The sequence below is a fragment of the Erpetoichthys calabaricus genome, chromosome 2 (assembly GCF_900747795.2).
Source record: "Erpetoichthys calabaricus chromosome 2, fErpCal1.3, whole genome shotgun sequence".
Taxonomy (NCBI): domain Eukaryota; kingdom Metazoa; phylum Chordata; class Cladistia; order Polypteriformes; family Polypteridae; genus Erpetoichthys; species Erpetoichthys calabaricus.
Genome location: NC_041395.2, coordinates 264,228,760 through 264,253,412, shown reverse-complemented (window position 1 = coordinate 264,253,412; position 24,653 = coordinate 264,228,760). Strand labels below are relative to the sequence as shown.

General features: G+C 39.0%; 1 protein-coding gene across 2 annotated transcripts in view; it reads right to left on the bottom strand.

Annotated features, from left to right (window-relative positions):
- Window positions 1-24,653, bottom strand: part of tbc1d12b (TBC1 domain family, member 12b) — a 105,028-nt gene that overhangs the window by 55,773 nt on the left and 24,602 nt on the right. For both annotated transcript variants that reach the window (XM_028795469.2, XM_028795468.2), the window contains exon 2: window positions 3,133-3,256. In XM_028795469.2, the coding sequence (XP_028651302.2) occupies window positions 3,133-3,256 (124 nt within the window). The remainder of the gene's footprint in view (window positions 1-3,132; window positions 3,257-24,653) is intronic.

The window sequence follows — 24,653 nt, the reverse complement described above, 5'->3', positions numbered from 1 at the left end:
ACCAAATAAAACTGTCATCTGCCTAATTCACAAAACAGAAGTAGTAAAAGTGGTTCATGTAACACTTTAACCGACTTAAAAACTTTGTTCATACATTGAAATTTATCTTCTTCCCCACGTTGTGGCAGATGACTTATAAGGAAACATTAGAGGAATCACTGGCTAACAATAAATTTACTGGTAAACCCCTGGAATGAGGTGCCTGCTAAATCATTTAAGGAGGAGACCACCAGATCAGGAGATTGCAATAGGTGCTGAAGTGCACTTTGCACTGGGGATGATATCACTGACTAATAAAGATAGCAGTAAAAAAAAAAATGAAATGTTTTAGCAAGCATGTGATCAACATGCACAAGCCACAGGAGGGTAATGGGCTTGAGATATGACAAGATTATAAATTACCAAATATTTTTATTTGCACAGTACCTCAAAGCAAACAACCCAGCCACAGGGGATGCACAAACTGGTGTGTTTCTTTGTGTAGGTCCCAAGCCCAGATAAATGAGGAGGGTTACATCAGGAAGAGTATCTGGTGTAAAATTTTGCCAGATGAATATGTGGACAACAATACAGATTTCAACACCAGATCAGTTGAGGCTCAGGTTAACAACGGTCACCACCAGCACTGTTAGCCGATAAGGTGCTGGTAGAATTGGGCTACTGTTGGCAAAAGAAGAAGAGGGGGAAGGTGTGTCCAGAGTCAAGAGGAGAAGAGGAAGGTAAAAAGAGTCTAAGTTTAGAATAGGAACTTTGAATGTTGGCGGTATGACTGGTAAGGGGAGAGAGTAAGCTGACATGATGGTAGAAGGAAAGTTAATATATTGTGCATGCAAGAGACCAGATGGAAGGGGACTAAGGCCAAGTGTATTGAAGGCAGGTTCAAACTGTTCTACCATGGTGTGGATGGGAAGAGAAATGAGGTAGGGACTATCCTGAAGGAATAGCATGTCAAGAGTGTGTTGGATGTGAAAAGAGTGTCAGACAAAGTGTTAATTATAAAGCTGGAAATTAAAGGTGTGATGATGAATGCTGTTTCGTGCATATGCCCTGCAAGTTGGGTGTGCGATGGATGAAAAAGAAGATTTCTGGAGTGAATTAGATGAAGTGGTGGAGAGCGGACCCAAGGGAGAGAGAGCGGCAATTGGAGCAGATTTCAACTGACATTTTGGGGAACAGAGGAAATGAGGAGGTAATGGGTAGGTATGGTGTCAAGGAGAGGAACGCAGAAGGTCAGATGGTAGTGGATTTTGCGAAAAGGATGGACCATACATGCAGTGAATACTTATTTTAAAAAGGAGGGAGAAACACAGGGTGACTTACAAGAGTGGAGGAATATGCACACAGGTAGATTATATACTATGCAGTAGGATCAGTCTGAAGGAGATTGGAGATGGCAAAGTGGTGGCAGGGGAAAAGACAGTTAGGCAGCACAGGCTGTTGGTCTGTAGGATGACATTGGATTTCAAGAGGAGGAGGAGAGTGAGGGCAGAGCAAAGGGTCAAATGGTAAAAGCTGAAAAAGGAAGACTGTAAGGTTGTGTTCAAGGAGGAGGTAAGACAGACACTGGGTGCAATGAGGAGTTACCAGATAGGTGGGATTACATCAGGGATTAGCTCAGAGCCCTTTCTTATTTGCAATGGTGATGGACAGGCTGACATACGAGATTAGACAGGAGTCCCCATGGACTATGATGTTTGCTGATGGCATTGTGATCCGTAGAGAAAGAGCTATAGAGTGCTATAGAGAGTAGAGGAATGAAGGTTAGTAGGAACAAGACAGAATACATGTGTGTGAATGTTAGGAAGGTCAAAGGAGTGGTGAGGATGCAGGGAGTAGAGTTTCCAAAGGTGGGCGAGTTTAAATACTTGGGATCAACAGTACAGAGTAATGGGGAGTGTGGAAGAGGGATGAAGAAAAGAGTACAGGCATGTTGGAGTGGCTGGAGAAGATTATCAGGAGTGATTTGTGACAGACCAGCAAGAGTGAAAGGAAAGGTCTACAAGATCGTAGACCAGCTATGTTATATGGCTTGGAGATGATGGCACTAACCAAAAAACAGGATAGAGTGTGGAGGTGGCAAAGTTAAAGATGTTAAGATTTGCACTGGGTGTGACGAGAATGGAAATGACTAGAAATTAGTATATTAGAAGGTCAGCCCAGGGTGGATGGTCGGGAGATAAAAGTCAGAGAGGCAAGATTGTGTTGGTTTAGACATGTGCAAAGGAGAGCTGCTGGGTATATTGGGAGAAGGATGCTAAGGATAGACCTACCAGGCAAGAGGAAAATAGAAAGGCCTAAGAGAAGGTTTATGTATGTGGTGAGAGAAGACATGAAAATGGTGGGTGTAACAGAGCAAGATGCAGAGGGCAGGAAGATATGGAAGAAGATCATCTGCTGTGATAACCTCCAATGTGATCAGCCTAAAGAAGAAGTAGAACCTCAAAGCAAACAAAATGAAGGTTGACTATACTTGATTACACAATGATGAATGTGTTATTAGTACAAAATAAAACTGTTACAATTTCACTAAATATGTATAAAGATCTCAAAATAAATGTCACATCTTAATATGTCTTGATATGAGCACCATTTTCTAATTTTATAAGAAGGAGCACTATGGTTTTTTTTGTTTTTTTTCCCCAAAGAAAATATTGCATAAAAATGATCCGGCAATACAATGGAACAACTTGGTTACATACCAACAACAAGAACCAGAGTAAAGAACACCAGAACACAACGAGTCAAACATTTTGGTATTATTAGGGATTCTGTACATTTGTGTGACAGAAATTGATAACTGACAAGTATTGAACCTTATTAAATAGTCTGGCATCAGAAAAAAAAACACTTTTTTTGGCTGGCTTTCTAAACTAAGAAAAAACATGCAGTAGATGATCTTCAGAAAGGCATAAAGATCCTACAGCATCATAAGCCTCTGCAGGAAGTATCAAACCCAAAGCAGGAAAAGTGTGCAGCTTCTTTAATAGTACAACTATTCTAATAGCTTTAAACAAATTCTCAGAAAACTCCATGAAACCACTGGCAAATAAACTAGCACATAAAACACAATTAGACAAGATAAACAACATACTAAAGTTCAACGATAAGTAGCCTAAATCTTGCAACACCAACCTGCTGAATAGTTTTTGGGTCTTTTGGAGTGGTTTCTCTCAAAGGCACTTTTCCAAATAATTTCCAGCCAGGTACACTCTGGGATGGTGGTTTTAAGTCTTTTATCTTCCTGGAAAATAGATTCCTGAAATAAATAATTATATTTTAGCAAAATCAGAATTAGTTTACTGCAAAGTTAATTAAAACATATATATAGCTGAATGAAAGTTGACTTTGAGTAAAAAGTAATTACAATAATCTTTCAGATTAAGGCATGTTTTCTATCTTGTGTCTGTTTTCATCAGTCCTTCAAGAGTCTCTTCTACCTCAACCTCATACAACCTTGAAAATTAGTGGCCACTGCATGATGAAGCACTTTTAGTTTCTAGCGGAGATCAGATTGAACTTTTTTGATTTACATGAGAAATATTTTTTAAGAAGGATTAATATTAATTTAAGAAACAGGAAAAAATAGTGATATTCTTACCCATAGACAGTACAAAAGGATCAACATCAGAGTTATAAAATAAAAATTTTATAGTCCTGTTATGGTAAAGAGAAAGTTGGGATGTTGGAAAAGAATGTACCAAAAGTAATGCACTTACTGAAGTCAAATAAGAGCACCAGTGGGATAAATAGACGCCAGAAGATTATAATACATTGCTTTTAGTTAATAGGTTAGCATGCACACACGACAGTAAGCAATATAGCAAAATTGTGTCATAAATCTAGAAAGCAAGGAAATTATACAATTAAAATGGTAATCCATATTTATAATTACATTAAAAATTACAAATGTCCTACACAAAATCAAAAAAAAAACCCCTGTATAAATTTAGTAAATATGTATTTAAACAGCAAACAGCTTTAGTGCAGTTAATGATTTAAAATAATTAAAGCATACTAAGTGCACGTACATTTAAACAGTGTTTAATTGCCAATATTAATTGATTATATGAGAAAATATATTTTTTGTTGTTAGAGAAATGGTGAAAACAACATTTTTAATTAAACTTTATTTCAGGTAAGTACATTACAGAAAATTTTAAACAATATGACATCTTGCAATTATGAGAAGCATTTTATTTTCCTTTATGCCATATTTATTATAAGTAAATAGTTATGTATATATTTTATTAAAGTATGTACTGTAAGGAAAATTATCTATTGTAGTATTGTTATGGTCAATGAACAATAAGCCCTATAGAATTTAGTTTTGTTAATAAAAAAAAAAAAAGAACAGTTTAATTATAAATGTACCAAAATTAACACTTCAATATAGGACACTACAAATCTCTGCATCTGAGTTTAGTGTAAAAAGGGGGGGGGGGATCTGAATCAGTAGCTGAATCAGTCAATCAAGTAACATGTAATCTAGAATCGGTATCGGCCTTGAAAAACCTGATTGGAGCATCCCTAGTTTATACTGTCTGAATCTTTTTGAAATGGCTTTATAAACTTGACTAGGATGATGGGCGTCCATTACATTATTCTCCTGATCTGAATGATGTGTTCTTAGTTTAAGATGTAATGCTATAGTCACAAGCATAAATTTCCCACTTTGCCATTATTCAGGCTTGCCCCTCCTTTACACATCTCTTCAAATATTCAGTTTCATATCATTTTTAATTTTTCACTTAGGGGTGTATTCACTTTTGTTGCCAGTGGTTTAGACATTAATGGCTGTGTGTGTTGAGTTACTTTGAAAGGACAGCAAATTTACAGTGTTATACAAGCTGCACACGGACTAATTTACATTGTATCAAAGTGTCATATCTTCAGTGTAGTCCCATGAAAAGATAATAAAATATTTACAAAAATGTGAGGGGTGTACTCACTTTTGTGAGATACTGTAAATTAGTAATTCTTGTGCTTTTTTAAAATTAGGAATAGATAAATTCTAATGATTAAATATGCATTTAGTGGGTAAAAAAAGAAAAACTCAAAATATGCAACGAGTTCAAAGAGAACAGCTATATACAACACTCAATGCATTTTTTTTTTAAATATTTCAAAAGTCTAAAATTCTAATCTGAAGATGTGAAACTTGAATAAATCAAAGTAATGAATACAGATAAAGTCAAGAACTACTGTACTTCATATTTTCTTAAATAAATCTAAGCTATTAACAGTCAGACTAAAATTATCATTACTTACAAATGGAACAAATCAGTGAAACAAAAGTAGTGTCAGTTTTAACAGAGGTTCTCTAATCTGATGTCACAGTACCTTTGGGAAAATAAATAAATAAATAAACCTTAAGGCCAGTATATACTGATAATGGCTGTATGAAACTTAACTTTGCTTATCCCTTAGCACTACAAAGGTCAATAAACAGAAAGAGACATGCAAATGTGAGTATTTTTACTAAACAGTAAGTAAACCATTTCACTTTTCTTTCCAATAATGTTTATAAGTTTTGGTAACTATCCAAAAGCCCATTATTGCTTATAATCATTAAAGAAAATGTTGGTATATTAGATTACTAAGGAAGAAACTGAACAGAATGTGTATATTTCATATTTATGAAACCAATACCCATAAACTGTCAGTTCCCACTTGAAACAGAGACCCCTTAGACATTGGAACAGTAATAGGGAACAGATTGTCAAAAGAATGATGGCAATGAAATTAGTCAAAATATAGGAAAATCCTTGTCAGGATCTGAAACATTTGCATTGTAAAAGACATACTCTAAGCAAGACAACAAAACAGTGTACTTTAAAGACTATGTCTGGACTTGAAATCCCACAGAAAAACCATGGAATCACTTAAGACTGTGGTTCTCCATGCACCCTGGCACAACTGGCAAATCATCCAGGACATTAAGTGGAAATTGTGTGAGTTTTTATTTTTCAGTTTCATGGACTAAAAACATCCTCCCAAAGGAGAGTGTTGAATATACTATGCAAATAAATATAAAACACTGAAATGCAATCAAATTCCAGGTAGTTTCAAGGGCTGCGAATACTTTTTAACGGCACTGTGTATATTGTAACTTTTCTTGGGAACTCATTGGGATGTAAAAATTTACAGAAAGTAACTGATATCATCTCTTAACCTAACCTAATGGACTTGGTAACTAGTTATTCAGAAAAATATTTTGATGAAATATCTTTGCATAGGAGGAGTGGTAAAAATTATCAAAGTCATGACCTTGAAAATAACTGAACACTGTAAACAGAAAGAACAATATCTCAAAGTAGAATCTTATAGCTTGAAGGTTAAATACATAAGTAAAAGATTTCAGCTTACAATTGGAAAAAATAAGACATATTGACTTAAATTAAACATGCTTCAATTAAGATAATTCTTCATTATATCTACTTTCTTGCCAAATAGCAAATATGAAGATGTATGTAAATGAAGAAAAGATATTGAACAAATAAGCAGGCTAGAAAGACAGACGGATGTATAAACAGCAAAGTATTCACACTGCAACAGCATTTCAGTTGAGTTTAATAATAAACATTAGAATGCAATAAAAATACAGGTAGTAAGAAAAATTCAGCTCAGTTTTTCAAGGGCTGTGAATATTTGGCATATCAGAAAGCACAGCAGGCATCATTTCTAGATCTGGGATCAAGATTGTGCACAAGCCTGCAAACACTCTGCAGATGGTCCTTTTCAATGCCAAAAGCAAAAAAATTGACCACAGAGACAAGAAACACAGTTTACAGCATTCCATGCACTGCATGCCCAGCTGTATATATGGGACAAACATCTAAACCACTCGCAACTCGTAACAGAAACATCTCAATGCCATCAGAAAGAAGGACCCATGGTCTCAGATATATGCACATACAAGTCCTACCAGACAAGTTTAAATGGCACACTGTGCAAGTAAAATTCAGAACCAACACTAGGAGTGCCAGAGAGTTGGCTGAATGGTGGCTATCAAATGAAAGCACCACTAACAGTCATTTGGATCTGAATCCAGCATATGCAGGCTTAAAAAAAACAAAAAAAAAAAACACTCCAATAATAAAAAAAAGACTTTATGACCAACACCCTTGGATGCCCACCTTACTCATCCACCACCTCTTATAATCCCTCCCTCCATTTGCTATATATTGCCCTTAATTCCAGTATGTCTAATCATCTTCCTCTGATGATAATACCTTGTAGGTTGTTGAAAGCTTAGGAATAAAAAACTATTTTAAGACTAGGGGGCTTCGCCCCCTGCTTGCTTTGCTCACCAACCCGTGTTTGGTTAATCTGATATACAATTTTGAATTTTTTTTTTCTTTGGAATTGTTTCAATTTCATTATTTGCACTTTTACGTTAAAGCTTCATTAAAAACAATATTTTTGGAGACACATTGTGACAATGCAACGTATAACTGCCCGTGAGTGAATACTGTTTCTGTTTCTCTAATAAATAATCTGACTTTTTCTAATGTTTGTCCCTGTGATTTATTGATTGTCATATCAAAAGCTATTCTTATGGTAAACTGTAAACATTTTAATACGAATGGCATATCACAATCTCCTTTGGTGTGTAATGTTATTCGTGGAATATATACATTACCTTTCTTTTGCCTATTAAAATTTGCATTGCTTTTCTGTGATCATCAATATACACCTGACCGAATTGTGCATTCTTTGAAATTTCACTTGTCGTTGCTTTAACTGTTCAGGGACCACAGATTCTCATAGCGTATGGTTCATTATTGTGTAAATCCACGTTTTGTGCATTGAATGATGTGAATGCGAAAAGACTTTGTCATCTACTCCATCCATCCATCCATCCATCCATCCTCTTCCGCTTATCCGAGATCGGGTCGCGGGGGCAGCAGCTTGAGCAGAGATGCCCAGACTTCCCTCTCCCCGCCCACTTCTTCTAGCTCTTCCGGGAGAATCCCAAGGCGTTCCCAGGCCAGCCGAGAGACATAGTCCCACAAGCGTGTCCTGGGTCTTCCGCGGGGCCTCCTCCTGGTTAGACATGCCTGGAGCACCTCACCAGGGAGGCGTCCTGGAGGCATCCTGATCAGATGCCCGAGCCACCAAATCTGACACCTCTCGATGCGGAGGAGCAGCGGCTCTACTCTGAGCCCCTCCCGGATGACTGAGCTTCTCACCCTATCTTTAAGGGAGAGCCCAGACACCCTGCGGAGGAAACTCATTTCAGCCGCTTGTATTCGTGATCTCGTTCTTTTGGTCATTACCCATAGCTCATGACCATAGGTGAGGGTAGGAATGTAGATCGACTGGCAAATTGAGAGCTTTGCCTTGTGGCTCAGCTCCTTTTTCACCACAACAGACCGATGCAGAGCCTGCATCACTGCGGATGCCGCACCGATCCGCCTGTCGATCTCCCACTCTATTCTTCCCTCACTCATGAACAAGATCCCGAGATACTTGAACACCTCCACTTGGGGCAGGATCTCGCTCCCAACCCTGAGAGGGCATTCCATTCTTTTTCAGCTGAGGACCATGGTCTTGGATTTGGAGGTGCTGATTCCCATCCCAGCTGCTTCACACTCGGCTGCGAACCGATCCAGAGAGAGCTGAAGATCATGGCCTGATGAAGCAAACTGGACAACATCATCTGCAAAAAGCAGTGACCCAATCCCGAGTCCACCAAACCGGACCCCCTCAATGCCCTGGCTGTGCCTACAAATTCTGTCCATAAAAGTTATGAACAGAATTGGTGACAAAGGGCAGCCCTGGCGGACTCCAACTCTCACTGGAAATGGGTTCGACTTACTGCCGGCAATGCGGACCAAGCTCTGACACCAATCATACAGGGACCGAACAGCCCTTATCAGGGGGTCCGGTACACCATACTCTCAGAGTACCCCCCACAGGATTCCCCGAGGGACACGGTCAAATGCCTTTTCCAAGTCCACAAAACACATGTAGACTGGTTGGTCAAACTCCCATGCACCCTCCAAGACCCTGCTAAGGGTGTAGATCTGGTCCACTGTTCCACGACCAGGACGAAAACCACACTGTTCCTCCTGAATCTGAGGTTCGACTATCCGATGGACCCTCCACTCCAGGAACCCCGAATAGACTTTTCCAGGGAGGCTGAGGAGTGTGATCCCTCTGTAGTTGGAACTAGTGCTGGGCGGTATACCGGTTCATACTGAAAACAGTTTCTTATTTTTTTTATGATATGGATTTTTCTTATACCGCAACACCGGTTTAAATTGCCTAAACGACGTTCGGAATGTGGCGCAGCGGGAAACTGTTCAAGTGGGGACCTTTTTCACTGCTACACCGCTAAACACTGATTTGTTGTACTAGGGCTCTTTTTCACTGCTACACCACCAAATAGTGGGCGGTAGCATAGGTATGCCGCGCGGTGAAAATAGACAGAGAGCTGAAAAAAAGGAGTCACGTCTGTCGCCTGGAGATGCTTTAGTTTTAAAAGGTCAGATGTGTAAATACTGTTTCTATACTACTGGATAATACTGCAAGCCAAGCTGTACTTGTTTTATTTGTTTTCAATACAGTGTAATGTACCTGGGTACTGTGTAATATTGTGACGACATGTTGACTTTATTCTCGTACTTTGTCATTAAAGTAGAACATTGTAAACTAAACTTCATCGTAAAATGAATATTTAATTTACTAGATTTTCTCAAACCCCGTCATAAGTTATATAGCACATTAAATGCTTTGTGTTAAGTGTTCCCCTAGCTTCTTAAACTGACTTCCTCTGCACTAAGAGGAGGCACCGGCAGTGATCGCCGCACAGAATCCATTCACATGATATTCATGCTCTCTGAACATCTAGAATGCCAAGATAAATACTTGATATAATTTTCATGGTGAAATGCATTAAAGCATGTATTAATCATGTGGGGGCACGGCAGCGTGAAGGTTGCACTGCTGCCTCACAGCAAGGGTGTCCCGGGTGTACCCTGCCTTGCATTTGCATGTTTTTCTGGTGGGTTTACTCGGCGTGCTTCAGTTTCCTTTCAAAGTCATGTAGGATGTGGGGTTTTGTTAAAATATATTGACCCTGCTAGTGTGTGTTTTGCTCGTATTCATCCTGCGATATACTGGCAACTCGTTCAGGGATGGACACAACCCTGAATGGATGGCATAATTAAACATGTATAACGAAGATATTTTTCAAGTTCTGAACACTCCGTGGGCTAAGTTTATAACTAGTTTTAATTTCACAAAGACATTTATCGTGTGGTGATTAGTTATGTGCAGAAAGAAAAAGGAAGGATAGAAATTGGGGTTTGGGTACGTCAGATAGAGACAGCAAGCATGCAATAAAGAAAGCCTGCTCAGAATAACATCCATTAAATTCTGTGTTCATCTCTCCGACCACCAGATCACAAACCCAACATTTAAACAATATTTAAGTTAAACCTCTGCGATACCCATTCATACATCCAGTTTTTCGGAGCCTCGTCACACCTGCCATAAAGTTCTCTACACTGAATGTACACCGAGGACCCCTTACTGCGAGGGAGCAGCACTACCGCCACACTACCGTGCATGTTTAATACCTGCTTTAATGCATTTCATCATGAAAAAGATATCAAGTATTTATCTTAGCATTCTAAATTTTCAGAGAGCAGGAATATCATACAGTGAATGGATTCTGTATGGTGATCGCTGTCTCCTCTTAGTGCGGAGGAAGTCAGTTTAAGAAGCGTAGTGATTAACATCTGGGTCGGGGAACACAACACAAAGCATTTAATGTGCTACATTAACTTATGACGGGGTTTGAGAAAATCTAGTAAATTAAACAATGATTTTAGGATGAAGTTTAGTTTACGACATTCTACTTTAATTATAAAGTAAACTATGAGAATAAAGTGGAAATGTCGACTTTAATCTCGACATAAATGGCGAGAATAAAGTGGAAATGTCGACTTTATTCTCGACGTATAGTTTTTTTTTTCTTCCCTGTGTCCGTATTTTTTTTTCTTCACCGTGGCCCTAATAAGATTCCGTAGGGCTATACCACAAATACAATTATAAATGCAAGTTGCAGTTGTATTATTTATGTATATAGCTTAGCTTGAAGCAAGGTCCATATTAATGCAGTTTGCCTAAATGATAGTTCAGTTGGTAAAGATGTCATCACCAAGATTGCACTTGTTTTATTATATTTTAATTTGGTGAATACTGTGTAATGCACCTGGGCTTTTGAAGCCTTGAAGTAATAGTGCAACTATCAATAATAATACAATTATTTATTTTATTGTTATTATTTATTAGTTTAAATATTATGCAGTTTAATGATGGTAAAGTTGTTTAAAAAGTCACTTTAACGTGTCAGTGGACAGAGATTGTTAACATTAACAGAAAGTGTAGTTGTTTTACAAAAATTATTTATTTATTCCTTTTCTAAGACATGTTCAGTGCAATACAACTTTTGACAAGCACTTCTGGATATTTTCCTAAGTCTAAATACCTCTTTGGATGGTTGACAATATGTTGTCAAAATTATAATTTAAGTTTTTGCAAAATTTGTTAAATAAAAAGGTTCTATATTTTGACTGCATCTGTCATGCAATGGGATTTCCTTCTCTTCATTAGTGCCACCCCTTGAAAAGTATCACTTTATGGGGCAATGCAAACCTGTATTAATACTTGTGTGCACATTAAAATGTTTTTTTTTGTACAATGTACAATGCTCTTGACAGTGGAATAGGTTATTCTTAGCCAGTAATTGCAGTGGAAAATGTGATTAACATCCACTCATGCATGGGAAAAAAATACCGTCAAATACCGCGAAACCGGGATAATTTAGAAAAATACCGTGATATAGAATTTTGGTCATACCGCCCACCCCTAGTTGGAACACATCCTCCAGTCCCCTTCTTAAAGAGGGGGACCTACACCCCAGCCTGCCAATCCAGAGGCACTGTCCCTGATGTCCATGCGATGTTGCAGAGGCGTGTCAACCAGGACAGTCCTACAACATCCAGAGCCTTGAGGAACTCCGGGCGTATCTCATTCCGCCCCCCGGGCCCTGCAACCAAGGAGTTTTTTGACCACCTTGGTGACCTCAGTCCCAGAGATGGGGGAGCCCACCTCCGAGTCCCGAGGCTCTGCTTCCTCATTGGAAGGCATGTTAGTGGGATTGAGGAGGTCTTCGAAGTACTCCCCCCACCGACCCACAACGTCCCGAGTCGAGGTCAGCAGCGCACCATCCCCACCATATACAGTGTTGACACTGCACTGCTTCCCCCACCTGAGACGCCGGATGATGGACAAGAATCTCCTCGAAGCCATCCAAAAGTCGTTCTCCATGGCCTCCCCAAACTCCTCCCACGCCTGAGTTTTTGCCTCAGCAACCACCAAAGCTGCATTCCGCTTGGCCTGCCGGTACCTATCAGCTGCCTCCAGAGTCCCACAGGACAAAAAGGTCCTGTAGGACTCCTTCAGCTTGATGGCATCCGTCACCGCCAGTGTCCACCAATGGGTTCGGGGATTGCCGCCACGACAGGCACCGACCACAGCTCCGGTCTGCCATCTCAACAATAGAGGCACAGAACATGGCCCATTCGGACTCAATGATCCTCACCTCCCTCGGGATGTGGTCAAAGTTCTGCCGGAGGTGGGAGTTGAAGATACTTCTGACAGGGGACTCTGCCAGACGTTCCCAGAAGACCCTCACAACACGTTTGGGCCTACCAGGCTTGACCGGCATCCTCCCCCTCCATCGAAGCCCACTCACCACCAGGTGGTGATCAGTTGACAGCTCCGCCCCTCTCTTCATCCGAGTGTCCAAGACATGTGGCCGCAGGTCCGACGACACGACCACAAAGTGGATCATCGAACTGAGGCCTAGGGTGTCCTGGTGCCAAGTGCACATATGAACACCCCTATGCTTGAACATGGTGTTCGTTATGGACAATCCGTGACAAGCACAGAAGTCCAATAACAAAACACCGCTCGGGTTCAGATCGGGGGGGCCATTCCTCCCAATCACACCCTTCCAGGTCTCACTGTCATTGCCCACGTGGACATTGAAGTCTCCCAGCAGAACGAGGGAGTCACCAGAAGGTATGCCCTCTAGCACCTCCTCCAGGGACTCCAAAAAGAGTGGGTACTCCAAACTGCTGTTAGGCGCATACGCACAAACAACAGTTAGGAACCATCCCCCCACCCGAAGGCGGAGGGAGGCTACCATCTCGTCCACCGGGGTAAACCCCAATGAACAGGCTCCAAGTCGGGGGCAATAAGTATGCCCACACCCACTCGGCGCCTCTCACCGGGGGCAACTCCAGAGTGGTAGAGAGATCAGCCCCTCTCAAGGAGATTGGTTCCAGAGTCCAAGCTGTGTGTCGAGGTGAGCCCGACTATATCTAGTCGGAACCTCTCGACCTCACGCACTAGCTCAGGCTCCTTCCCCTTCAGAGAGGTGACATTCCACATCTCAAGAGCCAGTTTCTGTAGCCAAGGATCAGACCGCCAAGGTCCCTGCCTTCAGCCACCACCCAACTCACACTGCACCCGACCTCCTTGGCCCCTCCCATAGGTGGTGAGCCATCTATGTCATCTACTCTTTGCCTTTTATTTCTGACCTCGATTTGTCCTGCTGTTTTTTCAATTACACCTGGTTCTGATGATTAATCACCTTTTTTTTGCGGTAATGCTATCTTTTCTTTGATACTGTAGCAACTAACATGATAAAGTGTCACAAAAGTTTTACTTGAACAATCGCCAACTTCCTAACCCCAAACACAACTTTCCAACACCCTCTCCAATGCCCCCCCCTTACCGCATCAATCAATACCCTGCAATCAGTCTTCCATGCTGTACTCTGCCCTCCCTCAATCGGACCGAACAGTCACTTAAAACCAAAAAGCCCTCAACCTGGCTGGGACGCTACAATACTTTCGAATTTTACTGCTTTCATATTCTGTACCTTTCTCTGCATGTGTATCGCACCATCGTTTGTTTGAGCCTTTCGAATTCCACTGCTTTCATAATCTTTTATCTGCCTTTTTTTCTCTTCAATGCCTTTGGGTATCTATTCTCCGTATTGTCCCTATACACTTTATATGTGCTGAAAGCACATGATCTGTGTGTACTACATGCTTTTACACGACGGAGTGTTTTTTGATGGGTGTGCTCTTACTGTATATGATATCTTTTGTAAGTAGGGCGTGTCTTGCAAGAATCTCATGTTCCATGTCCCCGCGAGATGGCCCTGGGACAATCTCTTGGCACCAAGTGTCATGTTTACAGTCCCTGCAAGACGCTCCGTGGCAAGTCTCTTTTGTCTCGCGGGTCTTTTAAATGTCTTCCGAGAAGATCACGTATTATCGCCTTGCTTTTGCTTTCCAGGATTTTTTTTTTTTTTTTAATAATAGAGAGATACGGGACTTATTTTCTCCCTTTGTGGATTTTTTGCTACTAATATGCAAACTGTATCATGGACCTCCATTTCCATACACACACACACACACACACACACACACATACATATATATGGCATATGCTTAGTGTTTAAAGATATACTGCCTGTGTTTAGCTTCTGTTAACATATCTCAGGTTGTATTATTCTTCTCCACTTATTTTCCCCAAGGTATATTTTTTGTTCAGTTACTGCTAAATACTTAATTAAGAGCAGATTTTATGCAAAGAGTAAAGTGAGCAGACAACAGACTTAATAAGCAGTGCAGTAGTGTACTGAGAGAAAGCTGATGAGATCAACAAAAGGTCAAACACACACAACCTTCAAACTTGTCTTACATGCAAATAGTACACATATAATGTAACACAGGACAAGTGAATATTGCATCATGTCCAGGAGAATGATATTTCTTACCACTGTATGCTGCAACACTACTGACTGTCATATCAAGAACATAGGGCTTGGCCGTATGACCAAAATTCTATATCACAGTATTTTTCAAAATAATACCAGTTTCACAGTATTCAACGGTATTTGTTTCCCCATAGGTGAGTGGATGTTAACCACATTTTCCACTGCAATTACTGCAGTAGACTGGCTAAGAATAACCTATTCCACTGTCATGAGTATTGTACATTGTACAAGAAAACATTTTAATGTGCACACAAGTATTAATACAGGTTTGCATGGCCCCATAAAGTGAGTTTTCAAGGGGGTGGCACTAATGAAGAGAAGGAATCACATGGCATTACAGTTGTAGTCAAAATATAGAACCATTTTATTAAACAAATTTTGCAAACAACATATTTTCAACCATCCAAAGAGGCATTTAGACTTAGTAAAATATTCAGAGGTGTTTGTCAAAAGTTGTATTGCACTGAACATGTCTTAGAAAAGGAGTTGAGAGTAAATATTTATTGTAAACCAACTACATTTTCAGTTAATGTTAACAACCTCTGTCCATTGACATGTTAGCGATATGGATTGTAATGGTGTTGGTTATCTCGATCCACCGCTTGCTTTTTTTGTCATAAGCAGTCCTCTAGCAAATGAGTCTACAAGTGATGTCTGACTCGAGTGTCCTCTAGCTTTTTCAGTTTTACCCGAGGACTTGGAGAGTGCCAATCTTAGTTCCATACATTCATGGTACTCCAAAGCATGTTTGTGGCTAAGGTGGTGCAGCAAATTGCTTGTGTTGCCGCCTGCAGCGACAACTTTAGCTCAACACCATTTGCAGTTAATAGTTGTTTGGTCCACATTCAACCTTTTAAAACCAAAATCTCCAGACAACAGACGCGGCTCCTTTTTTCGGCAAAAGTTCTTCTGCGTCATCATGTTCAACTTTATCGTCTGCTACAGCTTCAGTTTCAGAATGATCTCTGTCCATTTTCACCGCTCAATACCTCCACTAACGCATGTTTAGCGGTGTAGCAGTGAAAAAAGTCTCCCCTTAAACAGTTTCCCGCTGCGCCACGTTCCGAACATTGTTTAGGCTATTTAAACCGGTATTACGGTATAAGAAAAATCCATATCATAACAAAAATAAAAAACGGTTTTCGGTATGAACCAGTATACCTCCCAGCACTACAAGAACGCTTTAAAGAATTAAATTGGGAATACAGACTGAATCATTTACAGATTTCTTTATTAATGTTAATATGCATAATGCTAAACATAATTACCTTTGACATTAAAAGAATCATGGTGGATAGGAGTTTATTGAAGAGAAAATAGTGCATGACTATACATTCTGTACTGTCAAGCCAGTAGTTCAAACACATTTAAATCCACCATTAAAAAATAACAATAAAACTAAGCCCTTTCATACTATAAGGTTAACCTACACCAGTGAAAACTACAAGGACCCCAAAAAACTTGTGTTAACTGGAGATGCATGGCTAATGTATTTGAAGGAAGAGTCTTAAAAAGTCATACATTGTTTTAGAAAGCTGGGATAATTAAAAGCATGCAAAAATGTACCTAATGGAAAAAGTGCATTACTAGTAATTTTGTTGATTGATATTTTGATTATATCTTTGCAGATAAAAAAAAAATGTACACATTTTGTATTCATTCTCTCAATGACATTTAATTTTACAGAAAACAAAGAGAAAGTCTGCATATTTACACCAGCTTTTCAGATAAGGAATTAACAAGTAGAAATGAATCCTTTAAGGTTTAAAAGACTCTACAAAAACACTGTGTTCCCATTGTAAGTAACAACTTCAAATATTTACAAAACTCCTATTTAATAATCCTTAAACCTAAAAACTGAAACAAGTTATCTGCACAAAGTGTTTTGCCAAAGAGAGAGAGAGAAAAAAGCTCTGTTTCAACTGAAAAAAAAATCATCATGGAAAAACTGAGCAAGTGGGGACAAAAGGATTCTGCTTATGAATTAATTATTAGTGTAACAACATGCAACTTGTTTAAGGCACGGAAACACAATGTATCAAGAACAGCTACTCTACCTTTCTTTCTGGGTAAATTAATGTTATCTAATCCTCTCTGTAGGCAGGATATAAGAAAATGCTATAAAACATTGACCATGTATAAAATATACAAAGGCATCAACATTCAGAGTTTACTGTGTGACTATTTTAGAAAGCAATATGCTGGCAATATTCAACAAACCCTTATAAAAAAAAATCCCACAAAACAGCCACCAGGAATTTGAAAAGTTGTAACTAGTATTAGCAGCAAGACAAAGTACAGTTATCTAGTTTTGCATATTACTTACTAATTATGTACAGTAACTCAATCTAGAATATTTCACACATGGAGCTCTGATCTCTCTCTCTCTCTCAAAAACATCAAACGTTATTCCTTAACAATCTGTAGATGATAATGTATGTCGAACAAATGGTATCGCAAGCTAAACGGAGGCAGGGTGCACTCCAACACATGGTGAGACGTAGACCAACTCAAACAGAGGCTGACAAGTGAATGAAGAAGGCCCTGCCCCCTTGCTTTCGGCCCACAGCGACTCTCTTGGATTTGCATACACTAATTACATTGGTACCGCAAACGAACTATGGAACAATGAGAAGTCGGAAAGTACAAGCAAATAATGGATTTAGATCTGGTTGTTTTCTATAAAGTAATTCTCTCGTGAAAAGCGGACAGACATACAAACAAAACATGCTTGGACCACAAAATTTTTAAAACCATTTGTTAGCGAGCACCTATGGGCCAAGGGTTACCTACATTCAAAATTTGAAGTCCCAAGTCCTCATGGTTCGGGAGATTTTGTGATGAATGAGTCAGTGGTACAGAATTTGAGTTTTACTATAGATAGACAGATAGATAGATTGCATAGTTTACTGTCAAATAATGCAAAGAGTACGCAACACGTGTTTCACCCTTATTTGGGCTCATCAGGCCTACACACTCCTGCACCCCTCTCGGGGATCGAACCTCGGATGTCAGCGTCAGAGGCGAAGCCTCTTTACGTTGCGCCACGGCATGTACAGTAGTTTGTTTATTTGACAGCCTGGAGATCGACTGAGCGGGGCACTGTGATGGATGTTTACCGACTTGCAGACAAACCACAAGCGTTACCTGGTAGGTAACCACCCATACAATCAGATTGTGATTCAGACTACGAATGTTACACACTTTTAAGATTTTTTTTTTCTTTGAATTGTTGCTATTTCATTAGTTTTACAGTAATCCCTCGCTATATCGCGCTTTGCCCTTCGCGGCTTCACTCCATCGCGGATTTTATATGTAAGCATATTTAAATATATATCGCGGATTTTTCGCTGCTTCGCGGGTTTTTGAGGACAATGGGTCTTTTAATTTCTGGTACATGCTTCCTCAGTTGGTTTGCCCAGTTGATTTCATACAAGGGACGCTATTGGCAGATGGCTGAGAAGCTACCCAGCTTACTTTTCTTTCTCTCTCTCTCTTGCGCTGACTATCTGTGATCCTGACGTAGGGGGTGTGAGCAGGGGGGCTGTTCGCACACCTAGACGATACGAACGCTCGTCTAAAAATGCTGAAAGATTATCTTCACTTTGCTACCTTCTGTGTGCAGCTTTTAAGTATGCTGCACGGTGCTTCGCATACTTAAAAGCTCAAAGGGCACGTATTGATTTTTTTATCTGTCTCTCTCTCTCTGCTCCTGACGGAGGGGGTGTGAACTGCCGCCTTCAACAGCTTTGTGCCGCGGTGCTTCGCATACTTAAAAGCAAACAGCCCTATTGATTTATTTGCTCCTTTGAAGAGGAAGATATGTTTGCATTCTTTTAATTGTGAGACTGAACTGTCATCTCTGTCTTGTCATGGAGCACAGTTTAAACTTTTGAAAAAGAGACAAATGTTTGTTTGCAGTGTTTGAATAACGTTCCTGTCTCTCTACAACCTCCTGTGTTTCTGCGCAAATCTGTGACCCAAGCATGACAATATAAAAATAACCATATAAACATATGGTTTCTACTTCGCGGATTTTCTTATTTCGCGGGTGGCTCTGGAACGCAACCCCCGCGATGGAGGAGGGATTACTGTATTTCAGAACTTCTGTAAAAACAATATTTATAAACCTGCGAGTCCCAATATGCTGAATCTTTTTAATGAGGTCAGGATAGGTTTCTCTGTTTGGAATTTCAGCACAGACAAAACGATCTACATCATCAGCAGTTCATAATTTTTTTTTTTTTTTTTTTTTTTTTACAAAGTAAAAAAGTAAGTAGAGTTCTGCATTGGACTCCCGTCTGTAAAGTCGTGCTATTTTCCTTTCACAGTTCCAAAAGTACATGGGTTTATCAAGGTGATACCCCAGCTTTTGTCTAGGGTTTTGTACAAGGGCTAGAAAGAACATTTTTGACTCCTGGGGTAAATTTAGGTTTTTAAATAAGCAGACAGATAAATATATATACATTAACAAAGTAACCAATAAATGCATGTGCGGTAAACTCTGTTTTTGAAATTCTCAAGATTCTTTATTTGTCACATGCATAGTTATACTGGACAACATGCAGTGAAATGCATCCTGATCCGCTTATCAAAAACTGTGCAAAGTTAGAAGAATATCAGTTAGATTAACAAAAAGTCATAGATTGAAAGATAACAATATAGTAGAACATAATAAATAAGTAAAATTATGTGAATAATTTGGAATTAAGTGTTAAGGTGCAATAGTATAGTAATTATTGTGCAAAACCAAAGTTAGACTGGTGCATAGTTAAATGAGGCAGTTTGTTTGCGCTACTGCGATCTTTACTTTTATATATTTTCTAATTTTCCTACTTTCATATCCTTTAACTTTCTCCACATGTCTCTAACCTGCTCTGCATGTGTTTAGCGCCAACGTTTGTAAACGTCTTTATGAAGTTCTACTTTGTCTTTTACTCACTGTCATTTAATTCTGAGCTGGACTGGACGTGTTTCTCTTTCAATTCCACTTGTTCCGGGCTGATAATTACTTTCCTTATTTTCTGAATTTGCACCTCGATTATTCTTTTTTGCTCTTTTTTCTGTCCAACGCATTTGAGTCTCTTTTCTCTGCGCTGCTTTCTTCTTCGCTTATATGTCAACATTTAATTTATAACCCCTCCTTTCCAGGTAGGTTGGGCGTGCAGTGGGTGTCAAAAAGAAGGGGGTCAATACAATACAGTACAATACATAGAACAGAATAAATCCTCAATACAGCATAAAAATAGAAATTCTAGAAGTACAGAGTAGAATTTCACATTAGATGATATGATGATTTGGATTTGTTTTAAGTCCTGGAGACCTCATTCATCAAGCTGCTTCCCCCATTTTGCCATTCCACACCTGAAATAGCGCTAATCCGATGAAAGGACCCCTTATTCCCACGTCCCCATTCATCAGGGATGACTTTACCTTAGGCAAACAATCTACAATTTAAATAGATTGTTATTTTCTTGTGAATTATTACATATGCATTATTTTCACTTTTACTTTAAAAACTTTTGTAAAAACAATACTTGTTTCTTTATATCCTGCCCCGCGCGCGGTTACATCTCTTTCTTCCCAGACGTATAATACTGCTCGTGTTGTGAAGGGTGTTGCGGCTGAACGTACGCCAAGGATATACCTTTGGATCATTTGCTGTCTTTTTGCTGCTTGCTAGCTGCCTCTTCTGCCTCTCGTATGTCGTTGTTTTAAGAGCTCGAAGCACATGATGCTTGCCTGCCAAAAGCAATCCAACAACTGCTAGCTTAGAGGTCTGTTGACTTGTTTTAAATGATGGCTCACTGCCTGGTCTCGCGTGACGTTGTAAAAGCAATACCTGTCTTTTATTATTGGCCCCGGGCGTGTTTGAATTCTTTCTTGCAGGATGTACCGTACAACGCTGCTCGCATTCACTGCTGTCGCGCTGCCCTTCAATCTTTGCTGTACAGCCGCTATCCTTTTAGCTACGTCCCTGGGACAATCTCTTCGCACCAAGTCTCATGTTTACGGTCCCTGCGAGATGCACCGTGGAAAGTCTCCTTGGTCTCGCGGGTCTTTAAAATCACGTATCGTAGCCTTGCATTTGCTTTCCTCTATATATATATATATATATATATATATATATATATATATGAGGGCTGCACGGTGGCACTGTGGGTAGCGCTGCTGCCTCGCAGTTGGGAGACCTGGGTTCGCTTCCCGGGTCCTCCCTGCGTGGAGTTTGCATGTTCTCACCGTGTCTGCGTGGGTTTCCTCCGGGTGCTCGGTCTAGATGTAGGATTTTTAAACCATCTATCCATTGTTAAACCTGCTAGGAAACAAACCAAAGTACAGCCAAGATAAGCATGTTTATGTGATAATTTTATCAATTTCTATGAAAGCAATAGTTGTGTGTTTTTATACTTGCAGCCTTTGAGTAGCTTTGGAAATTTTAGCCTGGCTTAGATGTATTGCAAATAACACACATTTCAGGAACAGCCAATAAAAATTGTTCAGTTGAACCTAAATAGTGTAGACAAAGAATAATAATGTCTATCAATACGGAGAGAATGTCTTGGTCCAAAGAAAAGAAGAAGCAAAAAAAAATACATGTCGTATAATAAATGTAAAGAGACAAAAAAGTATCATGTAAATGAATGTACTTGATAGTAATCTATTTTGGAATTGTATGGACTGGAGTTCAGTGAAGAAATTTACTTTGTTTCTGACAAAATGTACTAAACAACCTCCAAAATAGTAGAATGTTTGGCAGAAAATGTAATGCGTAGACTGGTGACACCTTATCCCTTAGTAATGGTAATAATGAAAGCTGCATCATATATCCATTAAAAGACAAATTATACTTATTCTAAAAGCATAAAACATTGAACTTCTAATGTAATTTACCTGAAATCTTTTAATAAGCAGAAATGCACTGATCACAATTTTATATGTAGCCACAGACACCTCTTTTCTTTAAAGAGTCAGATTACTAATTCTGATTTCAATCAGAGTTCAAACTTTAAAATGAGCTGACCATTTCAGTTCACTGTATCTTTCATAATCAATCGAGCAATCACAGTATGGCACACTTGCTTCACTTTGCATACTGTAAAATCTTGCATATAATGCGCACGCATGTATGATGCACATGCTGATTTGGCCTAAAATTTTCAGGTAAAAAAAGAAATTCATATATATTGTGCACCCTTAAGTTTTCAGGATTTTAGAGCGGATGTCAACTTTTGTTGACAGGAGGGGTGAGGGCAGTAATCAGCTGTAAATGTTGAAAAAACTTGCCGTTATGGTAAAGGATGACTATTTGGTTGGAGGAATGTTACATTTGTTGACTTGTGAGGTCTAATCCCTGCGTGTGCTTGAGTAGCAAAGAGCAAACAATTTGTGCATATTTTATTATTTTGAATTGGATTCTGATGTGTCGGAATTGTTTTGGTGACTGATCTGGAGATCGAGATCAAAAACGAAACTGACATTCCAGTATCAATTGATCATGGTGCTGAACACGTTCATGTAGCTGATGCATCTACGACAACATTCACCTGTGAGGACAGCCACTTACAATGACAAGATGTACAAACCAGCGACACCTGCCTCCGCTGACCATGTGCTGATGCCAATGCTGCACCCATTCAGCAGCTGCCACTGTAGCCAGAGATGGCAAACATGCAGCAAGAGTGGCCACAGAAAAGGCAGACATGTTAATTTATGTGTGAAACAATTGCTTTGCTGCTGCAGCCAGAGATGGCTAATGCACGACGACAGCACACTGCAAAAGATGTTTTTAATGTTGGTTTATGCAAGAAACTACTGCTTTAAATTGTCTCATGTACTGTATAAGGCTCACCCCAATTTTTAGCGAACTAAAATGACTGAATATTGCGTGCATTATACCCAAGATTTTATAGTTCATGCAAGCCAAAAAAAATATGAGTATACTTTCTTCTACTTCATTTAAGATCCCATGTTACTAAAATAAGATTAACTAAAACAGAAAATGGACTTAAATATTAACAAAGGCAAGAAAATATATACTATACTGTGAAAAACTAAATTGTGCAATACCCAGCTCACAGAATGTTCTTCTCACTTGACAATACATAGCACCGAATTCCAACAGTGGATGATGAGATGTGTAGGAAAATGCTAAACGATCACTCAGTTATTTATCAGTTTTGCCTTAAGCAAAGCTAACAATCAATTTGAATAATTAAAACATCCACACCAGGGATGCCGAAATAATGAAGGCTGACTAAGGGACCTCAGTTTCACTTTTGAATTTGGACACCAGAAATATTAAAAGATATGTACAATATATGAATGAGGTTCATAAATAAGCTAAAGTTTACATTAAACACTTTTACTTTCCCTGTTGTGGTTTGCTGTGGCAATATACTATTTTTCAAAAAAATAGGATAGTTGCAACAAATAACACTTTATAAAAGAAGGATAATAAAGGATGGATATCTGCATATGCATACACACAGAGAGAGAGAGAGAGAGAGAGAGAGGGGGGACAAAGGACAATATGAAACACCATAAAAAAAAGATAACTTATGAATTCTATCCTTTAGCTTAGATGGATCTTTTTCTCTCCTATAGGAAGAAGCATACAACTCATGAATTCTGATGTTTCAATTCTTATGGTTAAAATGGATAACTTCTTTAGTTAGTTATGAAGTTTCCAGCAGTGTTTTACCCATTGACAAAAACTAAAACGAAGTATGTCATTCACACACAAAAAAAACCAAAACATTTCTTTGATAAAACTAAAAAAAAGTGGGAAAAAAAAGTGTGAACATTTGAACTAAATGTAAATCAGAAAATAAAAATGAAAACAAAACTAGCTTTAGTAATTTTAATTTTCACCACACTAGACTTTTTGCATAATGTACATGCAAGCATGCAGCTGTCAATAAAATATTCTTGTTATATACGAGTTGTGCCACCCTTCTAAGGTGGGTTGAATTCTAAGTAATCAATATGGACCTCAGCCTTAACGTTTGCATTGCACCATCTGTTGGAATGTGTTTTGCAATGCATGTACACAAGCAATCAAAATTAGAGAACAAATTATATTTTTGTAATTTATAAAGTTACTATTTATCTGAATCGAATATGATCTCAACATGAATAGAAGAGACTTACTGTATTATAATCATATTTCATCAGTGAAAACCATTCCATATCAAAAATTAGAAGATTTAAACGACAACTGAAGAACATTAGAACAATCTAGACAAAAACAGGCCATTCAACCAACAAAGCTCACCATTCATATCCACTTAATTCTTCTAAAACAACATCAAATCTAGCTTTGAAAGTCCCTAAAGTCTTACTGTCTACCATGCTACTTGGTAGCTTATTCCAAGTGTCTATGGTTCTCTGTGTAAAGAAAAAACTTCCTAATGTTTGTCCAAAATTTACCCTTAGCAACTTTCCAACTGTGTCCTGGTATTCTTGATGAGCTCATTTTAAAATAACAGTCTCAATCCACTGTACTAATTCCCTTCATAATTGTATACAATTTAATCATGTCACCTTTTAATCTTCTTTTGCTTGAACTGAAAAGGCTAGGCTCTGGTAATCTTTCTTGATAATTCTTCATAAGAAGGTCAGCAATTAAAATTAAAGAACAAGTTATTAATTAACAGCTGGTTCTAATCTGGAAGTGTCTTGAAATACCAAGCAACACCAACTGATTAGTCAACAGTGGTAGGCATTCTGCAAGATGGTACAGCCCTCTGAGGTAACAAAAGCCACAACATTAGGTTGTTTAGAT